At 44.9% G+C, this 20,597-nt stretch overlaps 1 protein-coding gene across 9 annotated transcripts in view; it reads right to left on the bottom strand.

Moving 5' to 3' along the window:
* KCNMA1 (potassium calcium-activated channel subfamily M alpha 1) overlaps window positions 1–20,597 on the bottom strand; it is a 636,705-nt gene that overhangs the window by 299,463 nt on the left and 316,645 nt on the right. For all 9 annotated transcript variants that reach the window (XM_088474944.1, XM_088474945.1, XM_088474948.1 and 6 more), the window contains exons 4-5: window positions 18,516–18,609; window positions 14,823–14,934 (exon numbers count right to left, since the gene is read on the bottom strand). In XM_088474944.1, the coding sequence (XP_088331070.1) occupies window positions 14,823–14,934; window positions 18,516–18,609 (206 nt within the window). The remainder of the gene's footprint in view (window positions 1–14,822; window positions 14,935–18,515; window positions 18,610–20,597) is intronic.

Raw genomic sequence — 20,597 nt, 5'->3', positions numbered from 1 at the left:
CACACAATTCACAAACACAGAAAATATTTTTTTATTTGGTTTGGAGTGTACTTTGGGGGTTACAGCACCCTTTAACGGTCAAGCCAGCCGGCCCTTTACTTATGACACAGGCGCACGCTTGGCACTACTTTGTTGTGCGGCTACTGCGCACACAATTCACAAACACAGAAAATATTTTTTTATTTGGTTTGGACTGGAGTGCACTTTTGGGGTTACAGCACCCTTTAACGGTCAAGCTAGCCGGCCCTTTACTTATGACACAGGCGCACGCTTGGCACTACTTTGTTGATGCACGTGCGGCTACTGCGCACACAATTCACAAACACAGAAAAAAAAATTTCATTTGGTTTGGAGTGTACTTTGGGGGTTACAGCACCCTTTAACGGTCAAGCCAGCCGGCCCTTTACTTATGACACAGGCGCACACTTGGCACTACTTTGTTGATGCACGTGCGGCTACTGCGCACACAATTCACAAACACAGAAAATATTTTTTTATTTGGTTTGGACTGGAGTGTACTTTGGGGGTTACAGCACCCTTTAACGGTCAAGCCAGCCGGCCCTTTACTTATGACACAGGCGCACGCTTGGCACTACTTTGTTGATGCACGTGCAGCTACTGTGCACACAATTCACAAACACAGACAAAATATATTTTTTTTTAGCACTTGGGGGGAGCACCCCTGACGGACAGAGCACCCCCTGGACAACACTACAGCACCCCTTTAGGACTGGGACACTGCACAGGACTTTGGAGTGGACACAGCCCCTATGGACAACTGACTGCACAACAGAGTCCAGCCAGCCCCTATGGACTTTGAAGTAGTGGACACAGCCCCTATTAACAACAGCAGCACAGCACAACACAGCCAGCCCCTATGGACTTTGAAGTAGTGGACACAGCCCCTATGGACAACAGCAGCACAGCACAGCACAACACTACTCTGCACTACACTACACTACACAGCCCAGCCAGCCCTAACTCCCACCCTCCCTCTTCACTGTCCACAGCCGAGTGAGAAAATGGCGCCGACGCGGGTACCTTATATAGGATCCAAACCCGCGAGACCCGGAAGGCGGGATGATGACGTTTTGCCTCGATTTCAGATCCGAGTCAGGCGGGAAAAGTCGAGCCTGACTCGGATCGGCCTCGGATCGGGGGGGCTTGGGGGGGTTCGGATTTCAGAAATCCGAACCCGCTCACCCCTACTGAGAACCTTAACGCCGTTACAGAGGCATGCATAATTAAAAGGCATCGTCATAGTACCTGTCACCTGGTTGAATTATACACTGAAGTGTTCGCAGTGCTTGCGGCAAGGTATAGACAACCTCAAGCGCTGCGAGCACATCCGATGGTGCTCGATGTACCAATGTTTTCATGCACTTCCAGGAGATGACGTGTGCAAGTGGGCGTCTTATGAATGGCTAGTGGGCATCTGCATACACAAAGTGATTGCCCGCCAAGACATAGTGGGCATGCTAATGCCTTCCCGTGCGATCGCCTGCCTTGCTGGGTGTGCACTGGATTTGCATATGCTGGTAGCGAGCGACCGCATCTAGCGAGCGGCTCTGAATCAGGCCCAAAGATCATTAGTTGAACTGTTAAGGGTTAAACACAGGGGCGCCGAGAGGGGGGGGGGAGCTTGTAGAGAGGCCTGCCGGGGGCCCGGGTCCGGCGCTGCCCCCCCTCCTTCCTCTTTCCCTCGCAGCAGCCCAGCTGCTGGGATGCAGTGGGAGATTGCTCGCAGCTGCTAAGCAGCAGCCACAGCAATCTCCAATGCCTGACGGGGGGAGTGAGCACACTGATCGCTCCCCCCCCCCTGGCTTTGTGTCGGGCTGTGGTGCCCCCTCCCCAGCGCGCAAAAATGTGTTGTTGTTATTTCTTCTCAAGGGGGTGTGGCCACGCCTCCCACGAATAAGCCATGCCCCCTCTTTACCTGGGCCCGGCGGCGCTCTCTACGGCCCTGGTTAAACATATCCTCTGTGTAACACGTTTTGGGACTATGGGGTAGATGTATGAAGCAGCGAAACGAGTGGAGAAATGTGCCAGTGGAAATAGCTTCTACCTATCATTTTATAGAATATACTTGATAAATGCTACCTCAAAGCTGATTGGTTGCCACGGGCAACTTCTCCACAGGCCACTTCTCCACTCTTTTCACTATATTCATACATCTACCCCTATGTTCCAGCAGGCAGATCTCTTCACACTGTATTGCTCTATGATTCAATTGCAAAGACTGAATGGTGGCATGTTAGGGTGTTATATATTGGCATATGCTGGCATGTGATAGTGTATGGTGCTATTTGAAGCATATACAGTTCTTGTTCAATAATGGTAAAAGATGGGCAATAGGACTGTGCTTCTGATGTGGTCTTTCTGCATGTTCTAAACTTCAGGCACTGTGCTGCACGTGATCAACAGTTGGCTCTGAAAAGCATAGTATTGCTAAATACCACAGTATGATACTTATTTGTTTACATTTGATTATAATTGACATGCCAAGTATTCATTTTTATGCCACAATTATACCCTTTATCATCATCATATGGCAGTAGTGTGAAGTATATATGTTCTAATCTTAAACTGGGTACACACTTAACAATTTGTACCCAGCCGATGTCGCGGGGGCGTGTCCCGGCATCGGCACACACTTGCTGATGCCGGGATTGACGGTGGGGGCCATGCTGCATTCGGCAGCATGGCGCCCACTGACGATATATATCACCCGTTGGACCTGCATGCAGGTCCGACGGGCGATGTCGCTGACAATGCACGGGAGTGATATGGACGATATGTTGTTTGATCCATTGTCTAGGGTGTACCTGGCTTTTGTCCTCTCCTTGCAATCAATGGTGTTAAAATATTCTCTTACATACATAAAGGCATACCTCCCATCATTTAAGTCTGGCCAGGAAGGATAGTTGTGTGCCAGAAAATAAGGGGCATGGTCTATCGGCAAGGGACGTGACCTTGCGGAAAATGCTGCAACCGCGAGCCACGCCCTCCAGACTCTTCAAGAGCCGGCACTGTGTATATGGTTGATGCGTGCAGGAGCGCGTCATCCATTCACCGCTGCTCAGCTATGCAGCGCAATGGCGTTAGCGGGTCCTCCCCAACTTTCCCCCACCCATGGGACACTGCGAGCCGCGGGTGGGACAGCGAGACAGTGCCTCTAAAACGGGACTGTCCTGCTGAAATCAGGACAGTTGGGAGGTATGCATAGGTTCGATCTGTTATTGCACCTCAAAGCTGGTACCTTGTCATGAATCATGGTCTTAGCTTAACATACAGGGTTAAATGTTTATTCATTGCTGTGTCTAAAACCTCCAACAGACTATACCAGTGATTACCGCTCACCTGGCTGCTCACCTGGTCAGCCTGACCAATTACCTGTTACCACTCCCTATATATTGCCAGGCCTAGGACTGAACAACTGTGTTCCTTACTGAGGATCGTTCCAGGCTCAGTGTTTCCAGAGCTTTCTCCTGTGTACACTCTCCTTGGTGAATCTCAACCATTTCCTACCATCGCTGTTTGACGCTCAGCGTTGCGGCTTCCACGCCGCATACAGATAACCACCGGGACTGTTTACCATCGCCGCTGCATACCATTTCAACGCCGTGGCTTCCATGTCACACACAGACCGCTTGCTGTTGTCTGCATTCCATCTACCGCTGTGTATCACCTCTCAGCGCCGCAGCTTCCACGCTGCACACAGACTGATCATCGTTGTCTGCTTTCCATCTACAGCTGTATACCATCTATCAGCACCGTGGCTTCCACGCTGCACACAGACCGCTTCCAACTTCAGTTCTGCCACCAGTGTCCCTGCGGTACATACCATCTGCTATTGCCACACATCTTATCACCGGTGTGGATTCCACTCTACGGTGTGCGGGCATCATCTGGACTGCGTTGCAAGTATCACTACACTCTGTCGTTATAATGGGTTACTGTATAATCTAGGTTGAGTATTTTGGTTATCCTGTACTGCGTTCTCTTGGCTTGGGTTGACAGTCAGCGTTGAGGTTCCAGGTCTGGAGGGCATGATCGGGTCACAGTCTTTTAGCATCGAGGTGTTTAGTACTGTGTGTATATGAAGTGTCTCTCTATCCTGAATTCCCCTTCCTGATTATGGCCCAGGTCTTGCGTCAGAGATGTACCAGGGATATAGCTTCATTAGTTCTTCCCTGGTTACATAAGACTCAGTCTGGACCTGGGAACCAAGCCATGAATCTATTTACACTATACTGTTTTGAGTTCAGGTTCTTCTTGTCACTGTGGTAGTTCTCAGGTCTGATTGGTTCCTCGACCATTAGGTGAGAGGCTGCCCGGTGGCTTGGGTTCCTGTTCCAATTCTAGTATCCTTACATTGCTCCGGTCCATGATTCCTAGTGTCTCCAGTCTGCCAGTACCTGTATTACCTATGAGTCATGGCATCTTGAAGCCTCCCCATTTTTGCACTCCTCAGTTAATACCCTGGGCCGCGTGCCAGATTTACAGAATACCAGAATACCTTCTCTGTTTCCCATCACAGAGGTAGCTTATTGAACACATCATATTGGAGTAAAAAGCGATCAATGTCCATTTGGAAACGGCAGTGGGCAATAAACGCGTGATAAGTAAAAAGTACCCCAAGAACATAGATTTACACTGTATTCAAATGATTTCACGTCAGAAGAACCATTGATATGCTATTCTAATTACAATATATAAGGATATATAAGATTACCCATAGACCTTCCCAATAAGGTTGTTGGTCCCCATGATGTCAGTGGCCACCTCAGGCATTTTTATATACTTTTTCTTCTCTCTGATCCCTAATTTAATGTTAAACCTTGTTGGGAAAACTTTATGCCCTAGTCTGAAGGAGGACAGCCCTGGCAGTAAACAAGCAATGACAGGCAGCCTGATAGCAAATCAGAATAGTAGTCATCATTACAAGTACAGGGTAGACTTAATTTTAAGAGGCATGAGTTGCATGATATGGAGAAGATCAATGAAGGGTGTCAGTATATAGGGGTGAATCAATGCGGGGCATACTTACCAACTTTCTGGCAGCCCCCTCCAGGAGGGGGCAGACATGTCGGTGCAGCAAGAGGCATGGTGGTGAAGTGAACAGTGCGGGGGCGTGCCAGCACGATTGCATCATTACGGCCACGCCCCCACTTTGTAATGCAGATATTACCGGCATTGTAAAGCAGGAGATGGGGCTACGATGACGAATCGTGTTATTCCCCCCCCTGGACTGCCTACTTCGCTCGCTAAGTGGGTGCCACCAGGTTTGGGTGCAAGGGCGGCAGCTTGCCATCCCGGGAGACTTGCCTACGCTTGCAGGGGCCGGGAGCAGCACCTGATTTTTAGGAGGCTCCCAGCCGTCCTGGGAGAGTAGGCAAGTATGATGTGGGGTGGGTCATTAAATGGGAATAAACAATAAAGGGAAACAGAATATGGGACGAAGACAAAAAGAAAGAGACGTAAAGCTGGCCACACACTAGACCAACTTTCATCCAACCATTCAAATAGTTGATTGGTTGGAATGAAAATCTGGTAACGTATGGGAGTAAATTATGATCAGCAATTTGCTCCTAAATGCCAGAAAACAGATGAAAATGGACGTCAGACAAGTTTGTTAAATGTGTGATCTAAACAATTTGTTCAAACAGTTTTTGTCCATTTTCCGGAGTTTGGGAGCAAATTGCTGATTGTCATTTGCTTTCATACCTTACCAGATTTTCATTCCAACCAATCAACTAGTTGGATGGTTGGATGTAAGTTGGTCTAGTGTGTGGCCAGCTTAAGCGGAGGAGTAAAGCAAGGACTATGATTTTGGGAAGCATCAACAAAAGGGCCATGATCTGAGGTGGAAGCCAATATAATGGCTGTATGTTATGAAGAGAAGTAATATAAGGAAGCCATGAATTCTCTGTCCAAGAATTGCAGAGCGGCAGCCTGCGATGAGGTAAGTGGAGTGGCTGATTGAGTAAATGATAAAGGGACTGTGAGTGAGTCTGCTGAGGAGGTAATTGTGTATATGGTGAGAATGTGTATATGGTGAGAATGGAAGTTTACTGATGTAATATGGGGGAGTACTGATGTAATGTGGGGCTGGTGGGTGTTATTAATGTATTGTAGAGGCTATTAATGCAATGTGCACATTTATATTAAATATTGGATCTAATATTGTTGGGCTGTTTAAAGAGAGGAGGCCTATTTATTAAATCTGAATAGTATTACTGTCAGGGCTGAGCAGGGGATATGGGCCTACATATGAAAAGTGACTGCTATTGATTTAATGTTGGGGCTGGTTGCAGGAACAAAAACCCATTTGTTAAAGCTGAATGTTATTAGTTTTGGGGCTGGTTGATGTAATTAACTATTAAATGTGGGTGCTAATGATTTATTGTGGGAGCTGCAAGAAAAGGCAGAAGAGAGCAATACATGTAGTATGTCAAGATTCTGATGTGGGAATCCCAGTTTTGGGAAATGCTCCTGTGCAATCAAGACTTTGGACCTCATTCAGAGTCGGTTGTTGTGGCCGCACGGTCATACGCCACCGATGTTCGCTATACTGTGCATGCGTAAAGTTCGCAATGCGCGTGCGCAAACTAGCCGCTACGATAAGAAATTTCTCTCTCCTTGAACACAGCCAGGTCGGTAGTTTGAGTGACAGATGGAGGTGTTTGTGGGTGGTAACAGGGGAAGGTGCTTGAAAACAGGGGAGTGGAGATCCGAACGCAGGTGTGCCTCATTATGCGAACGGCGTTTTATGGGAGTGCATACGGATTATGGGAGTGCATAATTAACAAAGTAGCGTCATGGCACATGTGACATGGGAGGTTTTTACACTGACATGATCGTAGAGCTTAAGAGAGGGTATGGTCAACCTTAAGCTCTACGACCAGTGCCGATGGTTCCCGATGGTCTCGATTAATCCTTATATGCCCGGAGATGACGTGCAATATGTACGAGAAGGGGGCGTATTTTTTTGTCTTCCGACCGCTTCCTCCCCTTGGTCGGCCAACTACCGATCCGAACTTAGGGACGCAACTTGCGAGGGAATCATTTGAATATCCGACCCCTTTTTCCGTACGACCGTGCGGCCGCTTCGACCGACTCTGAATGAGGTCCTTTGTTCCAACATTTACAAGGAGGATGATGTAGTCACAGGAAAGCATTGGAAATATGGGCAGATTATCGTGAATGCACACATGCTGCTCGATATCAGGAGATTGAGGCCGAGATTTTCTGTCTTGGCCGACTGAACCAATGATTGCAGGAATGCGTTTGGCCCACGTACTGGCAAGGGGGCATGGCCTAATGTAAGAAAGTTTACTAAGAGAACACATAAGTAAATTGTGTTTGCAGCACTATAAATGGTGCAATAATTTAAACTATTGCGAGTAAATGCTTATCTTTTCTTACTGCAGCTTGATCACAAAGAATCAGAGAAACGACTTATTTGCACAAATGAAGGCTAATTTATTTGAAAGATAATCAACTTTTTTTTTTTCTCGTGTTTTCTTCAGCTTGTCACTTCATATTAGAACATTAAGTTCTTGCTTGATGTCAAGTGGAAAGAGATGCATGTTCCAAAATCTGAGGATCTGGCAAAAATCACCTTTTATAGGTACAAACTGTGCTTACTTTGACTTCAGAAGAGCACTGTTAAGAATGTTTCATGAACATTTTCTTGTCCAAAAGGCTGTAAACTTGTGTTATTAAGCAGGCCAGGCACAAGGGAAAAAAAAGACTACATGATTGCGTTATTATTTGTTCTAAACAACTGTGAAAGATGGCCTTATCAGTAATGACTAGTGGGAGTCAAGGATTGTACACTGTTGGTAAAACAAGATCGTTTTAATTGGTAAATGTGATCTCTGTGTTTATCGACATCTACAGTATGGTTAATATGATGTCTGTACTCATTGATATCTATGGCAAATATGATGGCTATGCTTAACGATGAGCAGGATGCACCAATAACTGTACATGCTACATTTTAATATGGAAGTTCTCCATAGTGACAACCACTTTAGTTGTATCCACCTTGCAGTAGATACAGCATGCTGCATCACCTGGAGTAAAGATTTAAACATTATGTACACAAAAGGGTGACAAAGATAACTATTTATTTCCTTACGTCATCCATTTTAAGTCATATCTCATCTGGGTAGAGGGTGGCTAAATATTGTTTTAATATACCGGATTTCGTATCACTTCTCTGCTTCATTGGCCACTCGTAACTTCTTTTATTAATCCACAATACACCCTGGCGGTATTAACAAGAGAAATCACCTTCTGTGCATCTGTCCGTACCATATGCATATATTATGATTGTAAAGCGTTATGTAATAAATTATCCCAAATTTATTTAGTGCATATTGAATATGTAACAATTTATAATGAAAGAATCTCATTCAAACCAGTACCTGCTGCAGTAAAGTATAATCTAATTTCTGTATATAGATGTTGTCACGCTCCTGCCCTTAAAAAACACTTTCTTACCTCTCTGGTGCCTGTCCAAGCTAGCTCTGATGTCCGCTCGTGCTGTGCATCACTACTGGATAGCACAGAGGTCTGCTCATGCTGCACATTGCTACGGGCTGGTACTGAGGCCTGTCTGTGCTGCTCCTGCCCTGTCCGCTCAGTGTCCTGTTACTGAGCATGGAGATGGCTCTCCGCAGCAACTTGCTCACAACGTGTCTTCCCAGCATGATGGCACACAAGCTGCACACCAGAGTTCCCTTCTAAACCATAGTATGGGCGCAGCCATGTTGATTTCTGTCACCTGATGCTGTTCCTCATCTCACAGCACTGCTCCCAGACCAGCTGATCGAAGCATCCAATCCCAGGGTATCCTCCCCTATAAATTCAATTTCCTGACTGGCCTCTGTTACCAGTACAACGTCACTTTTTGCTGAAATTACAGCTCTATGCTGAGCTCCCAGGTACTCTGTATGTGAACGGTCCCAGGAGCTCATTCAGATCTTCTCGCTAGATGCGTTCTCTCTCACCCTGTGTATGCAAATCCAGCGCACACCCAGCAAGGCAGGCGATTGCACGGCAAGGCATTAGCACGCCCACTATGTCTTGGCATGCGATCACCTAGTGTATGCAGACGCCCATACACCATTCATAAGACGCCCACTTGTGCATGTCATCTCCTGGAAGTGCATGAAAACATTGGTACATCGACCACCATCAGATGCGATTGCAGCGCTTGAGGTTGACTATACCCTGCCGCAAGCACTGTGATCACTTCAGTGTGAAATCCCACCAAGTGATGTGTACTATGACGCTGCTTTTGAAGTATGCTCGCCTCTGAAATTGCGTTGCGACACTCAAGCACTCCCCCGTTTCTAGTGGTCTTCCCCTGTCACCACCCACAAACTGTCTCTCCTGTCACTCACTCTGCTGGGCTGTCTATGCGCAATGAGCAAATGCATTCTGATCTTTTGCAGTGGCTTTGTGCACGCGCATTGCGATGCATACACATGCGCAGATCGCAACTGTCGGCCAGCTACAAGCATTCACATCCTAGCGAGAGGGTCTGAATTAGCTCCCCAGTCCGTTATATCCAGTTCCTATATCTGGTACACAAGTCTCCTATACCACCTTGCACACCAGTCTGGTTTTAACACTGAGACTTGTTCTTACAGCCACCATCGGTTTCAGCCATTACCTCCAACCATGGGTCTCATCCGATGCTTCCAACATTGGACTCATATAAGTTAAGTGTCAGGTTATGGACTAGGATCCGCCGTTACTCACCCCAGCGCCGACTTCCCCTGACTTCTCGATCGGTCAGACGTCAGGTGCGGCGGTGGGTGACGTGCTGAGGATTATGCCTTAGGACCGCTTGGACTTTCATGTGCTGCCCTGTAACTTGGTTACTGCAGTCTTCTTCACCTGACGGATCCTTTACCCAATGGTAGTGTGGTTGCTGTCAGCTGACGCTGTCCTCCAATGGACTGCTACCTTAGGGTATATAACTTGGCTGTGGACATTGTTTCTTCTGGTGTATACTTGCTGTTACTATGTTCCAGGTTCCGTGCTCCTCTCTTGGCAGAGCTACTTCTAAGCGTTTGTGCTATGACTCCAGCTACAGCATGTGTTCTCTGGGCCTGATTCAGACCCGCTCGCAAGATGCATTTGCATGCAGCTGTCAGCTGCCAAAGTATGCAAATCCCACGATCGCACGGCAAGACATTAAAGCGCCCACTATGTCTTGGCGTGTGATCGCAGGATGCATTTAGACGCCCACCTGCCTGTCATAAGATGCCCACTTTCCCTTAGTAACACACGTCATCTCCAGGAAGTGTATGAACAATCGGTAACAAGTACCATCGGACCCATACGCAACACTTGTGGCTGACCATACCCTACCGCAAGCACTGCGAGTGCTGCTGTGTATAATTTAGCCATGTGACGTGTATGCTGAGGCTGCGTCTTAATTATGTACGCCGCTCAAACAGCGTTCATATGCACAGACATGCCTGCGTTCGGACCGCCACACCCCCGTTTCCATCGACCATGCCCTGTCACCACCCACAAACGGCTCGTCCAGTGACTCATTCTAGCGAGGCGTCTGTGTACAAGGGGTGAACGGTTCACGAACGCAGTGACTGGTTCCCGCACGTGCACTGCGTCTTAAACGCATGCGCAGATTGCAAAAAATGTCCGGCTAAGTGCGAACGCATTCTAGCGAGCGGGTCTGAATCAGGCCCTCTGTACCATCATCAAGTGCATCTCTTGATACCATTCCTCATCGTCTGTGCTGGGACTCCAGCCACAGCGTGTTTACTGTGTACCATCATCAAGTGCATCTTGTGATATCATTCCTCAGTGTCTGTGCTGCAACTCTCGCCACAGCGTGTGTGCTCTGTACCATCATCAAGTACATATCGTGATACCATTCTTCAGTGTCTATGCTATGACTCTAACCACAGCGTGTGGGCTCAATACATTCATCCTGTACATCTCGTGATAGAATTTCTCAGGGTCTGTGGTTGCGTCCTCTATTCCCACAGGTACGGGATACCTGACCAAAGGGCCTCGACCTTCCTGCTGGGTGCACCATAAACCCAAATCTCAATTGGAGGGGTCACTGGTGAACACCTCCCGGCAGGTTAGACTCCGCTCCTTTGGTCAGGTCTTGCCAACATCTGGTACTTGTGGATGAGGACGTATATCCAGGCACCTCGCCTCAGATTCATTTCCCAACCCCTCAATGTGAGACCTCCTTAATAGGAGCATTACATTAAGTTCTTCAATTCATCAACATCGGTCCTAACCGATCAAGTTCATCAATTCATTAATATCTGACTCATATCAATTAAGTTCTTCAATTCTTCAACATCGGACTCAGGGCCTGATTCAGAGCCGGACGCTATTTGCGCTCGCTCGTTCAGAAACAAGGGGTGGCTATTCAAATGAACCGTTCGCTCTTTGCGGTCTGTTCACGCCTCTAGGTCTGAACGAGCGAACAAAACTTGCGGTCGTTTTTTGGAAAACTACGCCCCCTTGCCGCTCGCATCCTACGTCATGTCCGCTATTTATTAGATTAATCGAGTACATCGACTAGCGTATGAACTGCTCGCTATTCTTGTGGTTGGTTTTCCTACCGCTATCTTGCGAGCAGTTCTGACTATAAAATAACCCAGTGACGTGGTCAATGACGCTGCTGTATTAATTATGCACACCCATAAAACGCCCGTTTTGACCTTTAAGCACGCCTGCGTTCGGATCTCCACTCCCCGTTTTCAAGCACCTTCCCCTGTTACCACCCACATACGCCTCCTCCTGTCACTCAAAATAGCAGGCATTCACTATTTAGCGAACAAACGATTTTCGGCCGCACTGACTGGTTCGCGCATGCGTATTACGATCCGTACGCATGCGCAGTTGTGCAAACATCGCTCGGAACGAACGAGCGGCCGCTTACGAGCGGCTCTGAATCAGGCCCTCAAACCGAACAAGTTAATCAATTCTTCAACATCGGATTCAAATCCATCAAGTTCTTCAATTCATCAGCATCGGTCTCAAACCAATCCAGCTCTCAACCCAGCATCATCAGTCCCAATCAGATTCTGCTTGCTCATTCATTCATTCAGTATTATATGTCCAGTGCCATTCCAACCTGCTGTTCAATAAAGACATTCTATTCCTGTCCTCGCCTTCGGGCCCATCATCCGTATCTCTACCTCCTCATATCATTACATGAGGAGGTCCTGGCTCAAGTCACCAAAGTTCCTTCACGCCTCTTAAATCACCTCTTCAGTCTCCCACACCTGTTCCAACCATCAGGCGTGACAGATGCTATATACATAGCATTTATAAACCATATGGAGAAAGACGGCCGCCGTGACTGAGGCGCTCTGAGGGGAGTGGCGTACCATAGTTTTCTTTAATGTTTGCATCTTATTCGCACTGCAGATGAAGCAAAACACCAGAGTGTACTACAGAGACTGGACTGCAACTTTAATCGCACAGGAATTCGTTTTAGAAGTCACAGATAAAGCACAATGGACCATTGAATGAGGAAAAAGCCACAGCCGCTGCATTGAAGCCCTTCGTACACAGATGCAGACTCAGTTTCACACAGATGTACAAATGTCGCTCATCAAATTGAACAGTATAATCTAGCAAACTAGGTTTTTCACTTATAAGGCCGAGTCGCCCAGGACCTGGTGCGCCCGAGAGGGGCTATTTGCATCAACTTGAGCAACAGTGTATGAGGACACATCTGTAATGGAATCAGTATGATTTACCGCCGGCCGCAAATCCCGACAGCGGAAGCCCGGCAGTGAAAATCCCGACAGGTGAATATTTTTTTCTATTTACTAACCTAACCCTCCCCCCTAACCCTAACCCTCCCTTAGGGGTGCCTAACCCTAACCTCCCTTCCCAAGTGCCTAACCCACCTCTAAGTGCCTAAACCTGACCCCCCTTCCCCGCAGCCTAACCCTAAGTCTCCCGGGGGGTGCCTGCCCCTGACCTCCCCCCGGGGGTGCCTATCCCTAACCCCTCCTTCCCCTAGCCCTAACCTCATGGGGGGGTGCCTAACCCAAGGTTCCCCCCCCCCCCGGGAGCCCATAAACTAAAACCGCGGCTGTCCGCGTCCGGCTTACCTTCGATCTATAAGCCGGGTGTCGGGCTCCCGACGTAGGTCTAATGACAGGCGTCAGGATTCGACGCCTGTCATTAGACACTTGCCGGGATTTGACAGTCGGGAAGCCGACAGGCAGCATTGCGACAGTCCGCTTCCTGACTGCATCCCTCTGTAACACAGGCACAGTAACCGTCAGTAACAAAGTTAGTCAGAAGCCAATTAACCTAGCTGCACATGTTTGTGCCATTGGTGGGAACTGGAGTACCCACTGAGAGAACAGATAGCACCCTGGATTTGGATTCAAACTCAAATCTTTTGTGCTACGAGACGACATTGCTAACAGATGTGCCACCCGCACAGTTGTTTTTTTTGTTTTTGTAAAAAACTACTAGTCCTACATTAAGAGTGTAATGAACTCTATACTGGTTGTAATATCCCATATAGCCACTGTTAAGGCAAATGCACCAATAAGGATAATTACAATCTCTGCACCTAGAACCTTACCAGTGTTATCAAGCATAGGAAGTGGTGGCAATGGAATATGAATCAGAAGCTCTAATGAGCTGTATGGTAAATTACAAATGTTCACCAACACTGCCATAAATGTTAGAAAACAATTATAAGATCTGCTTAAGGATGAAATTCCAAGTGTTCCAATCTGGAAAGAGTCTGTACTGTGCTTTATGTCCTTTAATAGTTGGCTTGACCAATATTTCCCTAACATTCATCAATGCTACATAGTAAAAATAATATATAATTTTGTAAGTCACCTCGGGCAGCATTAGACTTGCAATGAAACAAAGTGAACGATCTGTGTGTAATCCTTTTCCTTACCTGCCCTCCATCATACAGCCAATCTGCATGAATGCTAATATGAACATTTAAAAATGTTGCTATTTTGCTGCACACCTGTTTATATCTACATTGTACAGTTATCCTTTTAATATCTGTACAGCTATAGTAATATAAGAAGGTTCCCATTTAGAGACCATAGCTGTCCTACATATTTAATTGTAACATTGGTCAAAAAGTTGCTGTAGGGCACATGCAAGCAAATAATAGTGCAAAATAATATTTTTCAGGTACAATCATGGGCATAACTACTAGGTGCAAGGTTTCACCATTGAGTGGTACCATATGGGCCCTACAAACTTTTTCTATGAGCCCTTCAAATACCTAGTTCTGTTCCTGCATAGCAGTAGCAATTAAAATGTTTTAAAAAAGAACACCAGGACAGACTTTTTATTACATTAAGTCTTCCTCTTCCAACCTTACAGGTTTTAAAAGCCTGTTTTACAGTTCAAACACACCATAAAACAGGACTGTAGTGGGACAAGTAAGCCACGTGGGAGCGCTATAGATCTAGGAATATCAGTCACCTGCAATAGTGTCCATGAGAAAGAGGTCATCAGTTGCCGAGCCTTTTGATCTTCCTTCCTGCAGCCTAGGTTCACCATACAGTTCCTTGTCCACAAATCACAACCATATCAACACCAATCAACCACTCCCCACATCCATGCCCAAAGGTAATTCCTCATGAATCAAGACATCAAGCACACCCTCCAGCAGCTCTTGTCTGCTTGTATTTTAAATCTCTAACAGGTTGCATTACAATGGCTGTGCGACAAGGAGTCTGTAGGATTAACTTTTACTGCTAAAATGCTACTCCACAGGTGTGTATAATTAGAAATTATTTTTCACTTACCCAGCCAGCTTCTGTTTAAGTAAACAGACACAAACACAGGAGGCACTGTAAAGAAATCCACCACGGAGTTCACTTCCAACCAAAACCACAGTTTGTCATTGGCTGCAATAAACTGTGTAAAAAAGAACAGACAAAAGAACATATATTAATATCTAAAGCCACATGATTTTAAGGTCAATTTCAGATGCAGAATATATTTAATTATCTCCCATTATAGAGCTTTTGATGTTTTTTGTGTGAACATACAGTAGAAGAAACAATTAGTCAAAAATATGGTGGCGATGGAATACAGTGATTCGGTTAAATGGATATTGGCCATGGAGTTTGAAGAATCTTGAAGTAATGGCCATCAGCTCTGAATGGTGGGACAAAGTTAATGAAAATATGGGTAAATTCTTCTTCTTTTTTTAAATATATATTTATTGAAAGTCATAAAAATGGCAGCAACAAACAAAATGAAAAAAATAAAATGGAATAATAGACAAACATAAACATTAGGTGGTCCAACGACCATTATTAGAATGTCAATAATATAATTTACAATAATAAAAACATACACAGAATATACATAGTGTACAATGAGGAAAATATGTATGGAAATGAGGGAGCAATGTAGTCATGAACCGCCCCTTTTCCCAAAGGCATCAGAAGTGTGGAGAGCCTCTGGACAATGGACCTCATTCAGAGTCGGTCTTTGCGAGCGCACGGTCGTAAGGTAAGAGGGGCCGGATATGCAAATGAAGTGCTCGCAAGTTGCGTCGTTAAGATGGGATCGTTAGCTGGACGAGCGAGGGGAAGATGCGGCCATAAGACTAAAAATACGCCCCCTTCTCGTTCGCATTACACGTCATCTCCGGGCATATAAGGATTAATCGAGACCATCGGGAACCATCGGAGCTGCTCGTAGAGCTTAAGGTTGACCATACCCTCTCTTAAGCACTACGATCAAGTCAGTGTAAAAACCTCCCATGGCACATGTGCCATGACACTACTTAGTTAATTATGCACTCCCATAAAACGCCGTTTGCATAGTCAGGCACGCCTGCGTTTGGCTCTCCACTCCCCCGTTCACAAGCACCTTCCACTGTTACCACCCACAAACGCCTCATCCTGTCACTCAAACTAACCACCTGGCCAAGTTGAAGGAGAGAGAAATTTCTGATCGTAATAGCTAGTTTGCGCACGCGCATTGCGAATTTTACGCATGCGCAGTTTAGCGAACATCGTTGGCGTACGACCGTGCGGCCGCAACGACCGACTCTGAATGAGGTCCAATGTTTCTAAGTTGTACCAAGATGTTAGATTAACCAATTTATCAAGTAAATTCACGAGTAGCAGTGGGCACATAACAAGATAAGGGAGCCAAATTACAAAACAATTCTCAGCTCTATTCTCCACATCAAGGGAACATTCTATTCAATCCATGTGGAATAGAAACGTTAACCTGGGAAAACTCAGCGAAATGGGCACTTCCTCTGCATAAATCCACTGGGATAAGACCTTCTTTTTTAGCAGCGGCCACGATGTGGGCCAGGAGTGTGGTAGTATGTTTTGAGTGGCGACATGCAGTGGAAGGGGAATACATATCCTATAAGGCTCAAGCTATATTAACCCGTAAAGGTTATACCCAAAATACCCATGTACAGTATGTACACCTGAACTTTAAGACAGGACCACATGCGGTGTAAAAGGTTCATGTCAGTCTGAAAGCATTTAAAACACTGCGAGTCTGAGGAGGCCCCCGTTAGGCATCTCAACCCAGGGGTCTCATATGCTCGATGGAAGTAACCTAAAATGTATTTTGCATACTAGTGTGTGTTCACATGTATGCTATAGTCAAAAATATCCTGCAAGCCCATATCCTGAAAAACACCCTGCCAATTAGCCATGCCGTTTTTTAAAGTATCTAAATCCCGCTGTCTCCTAGTGTGAGAATAAATAAGAGAAGTAGGGTGGGGTCCTAATAAGTTGTGATATAAAACACCATCCATGGGACTTATTTTATCGGATGGTGATAAATGAGATAAAACCTGATTTACATAGCTACAGATTTGGAAATATGAAAACAAGGTGAAATGGATATGTGGGTAACGTTCCTTAAGTTGAGAAAGAGGAAGGTCTGAGGAACAATTACCATCCTAGAATTGACAGACCCCCTGAGATACCAACCACACCACTAACAACAACAGCTTGGAACTCAGGCTTAGACATGATAGGTAACTACAAGGAGTGAGAAGCTGAAGGTGAAGACGTTTCCTAATGAGTTGCAAAGCACGACATGTCGTAGAAATCAGCGGATTATCTACAAGATTAGGGGGAAGTCTAGTAGGATGGCTATGTAGTAAACTTACTAAATTATTTGGGCTAAAGCCTTGTTCAATAGCCTGATTAACAAAATTATCACCACCCCCAATCTAGTCTAAGGTGTAGTGGTAATTAGCTGCTAGTGCATAATCTTGAATACAAGATTATGAACCAGCGGCTAATTACCAAGATATCAAGGTTGTTTTAATTTAAAGAGAGACATTTGATGGAGTTTATTTACCCAGATAAATTTTCTCAAGGCTGTAGTAATCAATCAGTGGTCAAGAAAGCATCTGTAAGGGAAAAGGAGGTGAGGGAAACTAATAAATTTGAACAGGTGACAAGGGCCTAAATAAGAGAGGGGGAGGTGTTCCCACTTACAAAAATCGTCCAACATATGGCGAATAAAATCAGGGAAGTTTGCTGAATATAATCTCGATAGATGTGACAGAATATGCATATGTGATGTGGTCTCCTGGCAGTTTAAAGGGAAGAGCATCATCCCACCCTGACATAGCATCTCTTTTAAGAGCCCCAAGGTCTCAGTTTTTGAAAGATTAACCTGAAAACCCAAGATGAAATTAAAGGTATTTAGTACATCCAATAAAAGGAGAACTGCTCTTAAAGGTCCGCTTAAGTATAGTTACAAATAGTCTGCAAATGCTGGCACTTTAGTTTTACGGGTACCAACCGTAACGTTCTTCCAGCAAGCTTCCCGTAGGAATTGGATAAAGGGTTAGGTTGAATAGCAGTGAGGATAGTCTGGTTCCCTGCTGGAGTGCGAAGGAGGGAGTATTAAGGCCATTAACTTTTAAAATTGAAGTTGGCTTATGATATAATATCCGAAAAATGTGCATGAAATTTAGACCACATTTTTGCCAGTGGGGATCTCTCAGAATATGTTACAAAGAAATACGTTCAAAGGCCTTATCAGTGTCACAGCTAGCCACAATATCAGTCTAGTTGCCATTCAAATGAGAGTGTGTCAAGGTTAGGTAACACATTCTTAAGGGATCCGTAAGCTCTAAAATGTCTGCAAAGACTTTGCCCTGTCTTCTGATGTTAGCCATGAAAATATATGCTTGCATGACTGACAGCGCCATTTGGCCATTGTAGTATTCCTCTCATAGAGTGCACGATGTTTGGAAAATATGTAGCTGCTATTATGGAGAATTGCACAGCTGAGTGTAGAAGCTGATATGGGCCTTTTATAAATGTATAAAGAGCCAATGATATTCATGAAGTAAAAATACTAAACACCCAAAGACATACCGTAGTTACAACATTAAGAGACATCTGGTAAATGTTACCTGTTTAATAATACGGTTAGTCATGCCTTGGTCATACAACTTTAATACAAATAAACTAAGAGGAGACAAAGGCACTTACCCGCAAGCCAAAGTATAGCAGGAAGAAGATGTTGAAGGCCATGTCTATTTGGAGTGTGAAGTCCTTGTAGAAGTTTTGGCAGGTTTCAATAGGGCTGGAAATAGAGAAAATAATGTCCTTTTGAAGGATTTAAACAGAACAAGAAAACATCAGAATAATACAGGAAACAATAGTCTGTACAGGAAAATATGAAGTTTAAGGGAAAGTATCCCCTTGTTCCATATATTTATATTTATTAGAGATTGGCTATGTCATTTATTACACCAATAATTGTGCGTTTGTTTTTTTGTTTTTACCATTTACCATAAAATCCAATTTTCTGAGTAAAACACAAAGCAAACACCAGCCTAGTTTCGCCATAATCCAAAAACAACAACAAGGGTTTAATTATCAAAGGGCAAAAAGCCCTATTGCAAATAGGCGCCTAAAACTTGAGAATAGTTTGGTAAACAAAGACAAAATGAGAGACCTAGCGGTATATTTACTAAAGTGACAGTTTTTAGAAGTGGAAATGTTGCCCATAGCAACCAATCAGATTCTTAACATTTAACTAGCACCTTCTAGAAGATGATCGCTAGAATCTGATTGTTTGCTTTGGGCAACATCTCCACTTCTAAAAACTCTCACTTGAGTAAATATACCCCCTAATGTTCCGAAGTTGTTATATATAGAGCCAACTGTTTTTTGTTTTGTTTAATTGTAAATCTTTGCACCCATAGGGAGGAATCCAATTAGCGGCGAACGGCGGAAAATGGGGATTTTTCGCCAATGTATTTTTTTCCTCCCTATACTATTATTTCATCCGAAATAATAGGATATTTCGGGCAAAAAAAAATGCACTTTTCATGGATTTTTTTCTGGACTCATCAGGTATCGAAAAAAAACCACGATAAGTGCCGGCATTGGCCAGCACTTCGGGGCTAGCTGGATAGCCCCGGGGGATCCATTGGTGACAGCACAATATTTGGGTTAATTGGATACCACCCTTTAATGTTACAAAAGCTGGATTGTTGTCTGACATTGTATTTTTCATTACCACTGGTGGGAAGAACTTTTATATAAGCCCTGGGAGTAGATTTACTAAAGCTTCTGAAACAGAAAAGTGGTTGTGTTGCCCATAGCAACCAATCATATTATAGCTATCATTTCTCTATTGCATCATAGAAAATGATAGACACGATCTGATTGGTTGCTATGGACAAGACTACCACTTGTCTGTTTTAGGAGCTTTAGTAAATCTACCCCCTAATGCAGGGGTGAGGAACCTTTTTTTCTGCCGAGGGCCATTTTGATATATATAACATTATTTTCGGACCTGGTGCAGGCCACACCCCCTCCGTGTGACGTCACACGGGGCGGGGCCACAATCGCCGATGCTAACAGAAATGCCTAGATCATCTGGAGAATGCTCCAGAGAACTGTAAGGGCAGCGGTGTGACCGTCTGAAGTGTCCTAAGGACATAGATTCTGGCCTGCTAGCCAGATGAGGTTAGAAGAAAAAAGCTCAGAGGGCCAGACCAAATGATTCCACGGGCCTTTTACGGCCCCCGGGCCTGAGGTTCCCCATCCCTGCTCTAATGTGTATGATAACAACATTCCTAATTTAACCAGAAATGCCATCAATTCTTCCAAACAAATTTTAATATTACATATTAAGAAACAAGCATATTAATATTATTATTACATTAAAATCATCCACTCAATAAACTACGTGCTATGCAAATTGTGGTTTATATAAACAAAAACGAACAGATTGAAAAAGTGCCAAAATATTGCAACATTTCCACAGAAAAACAGGAAAAGATTGTAGAATAAAAGTTATATTTGTATTCTTGTCTATGCTTCCAGGGCCTGCTGAGAATGATGGCTTTTCCATAGTCAATAGGATTAGTCGCTATGCTCCTCGGTATACTGTAGCAGGGAGAGAGGTGACTAATTTATGGTGGCTGCAAAGGCTACGTGAAAGGACTTCCTGCCTGGTCTATACATGTGCTATCTTAAAAAAGAGGTTCTGTTCTCTTCACCTTTTGTTTTGCTACGGTAAAACTATACACCTACAGTAAAGTCGCTCAATATATTTAT

Source organism: Taudactylus pleione, unplaced genomic scaffold (assembly GCF_031769625.1).
Source record: "Taudactylus pleione unplaced genomic scaffold, aTauple2 ptg000157l, whole genome shotgun sequence".
Lineage (NCBI taxonomy): Eukaryota > Metazoa > Chordata > Amphibia > Anura > Myobatrachidae > Taudactylus > Taudactylus pleione.
The sequence above is the reverse complement of the archived record's forward strand: the minus strand, read 5'-3'. Positions and strand labels throughout refer to the sequence as shown.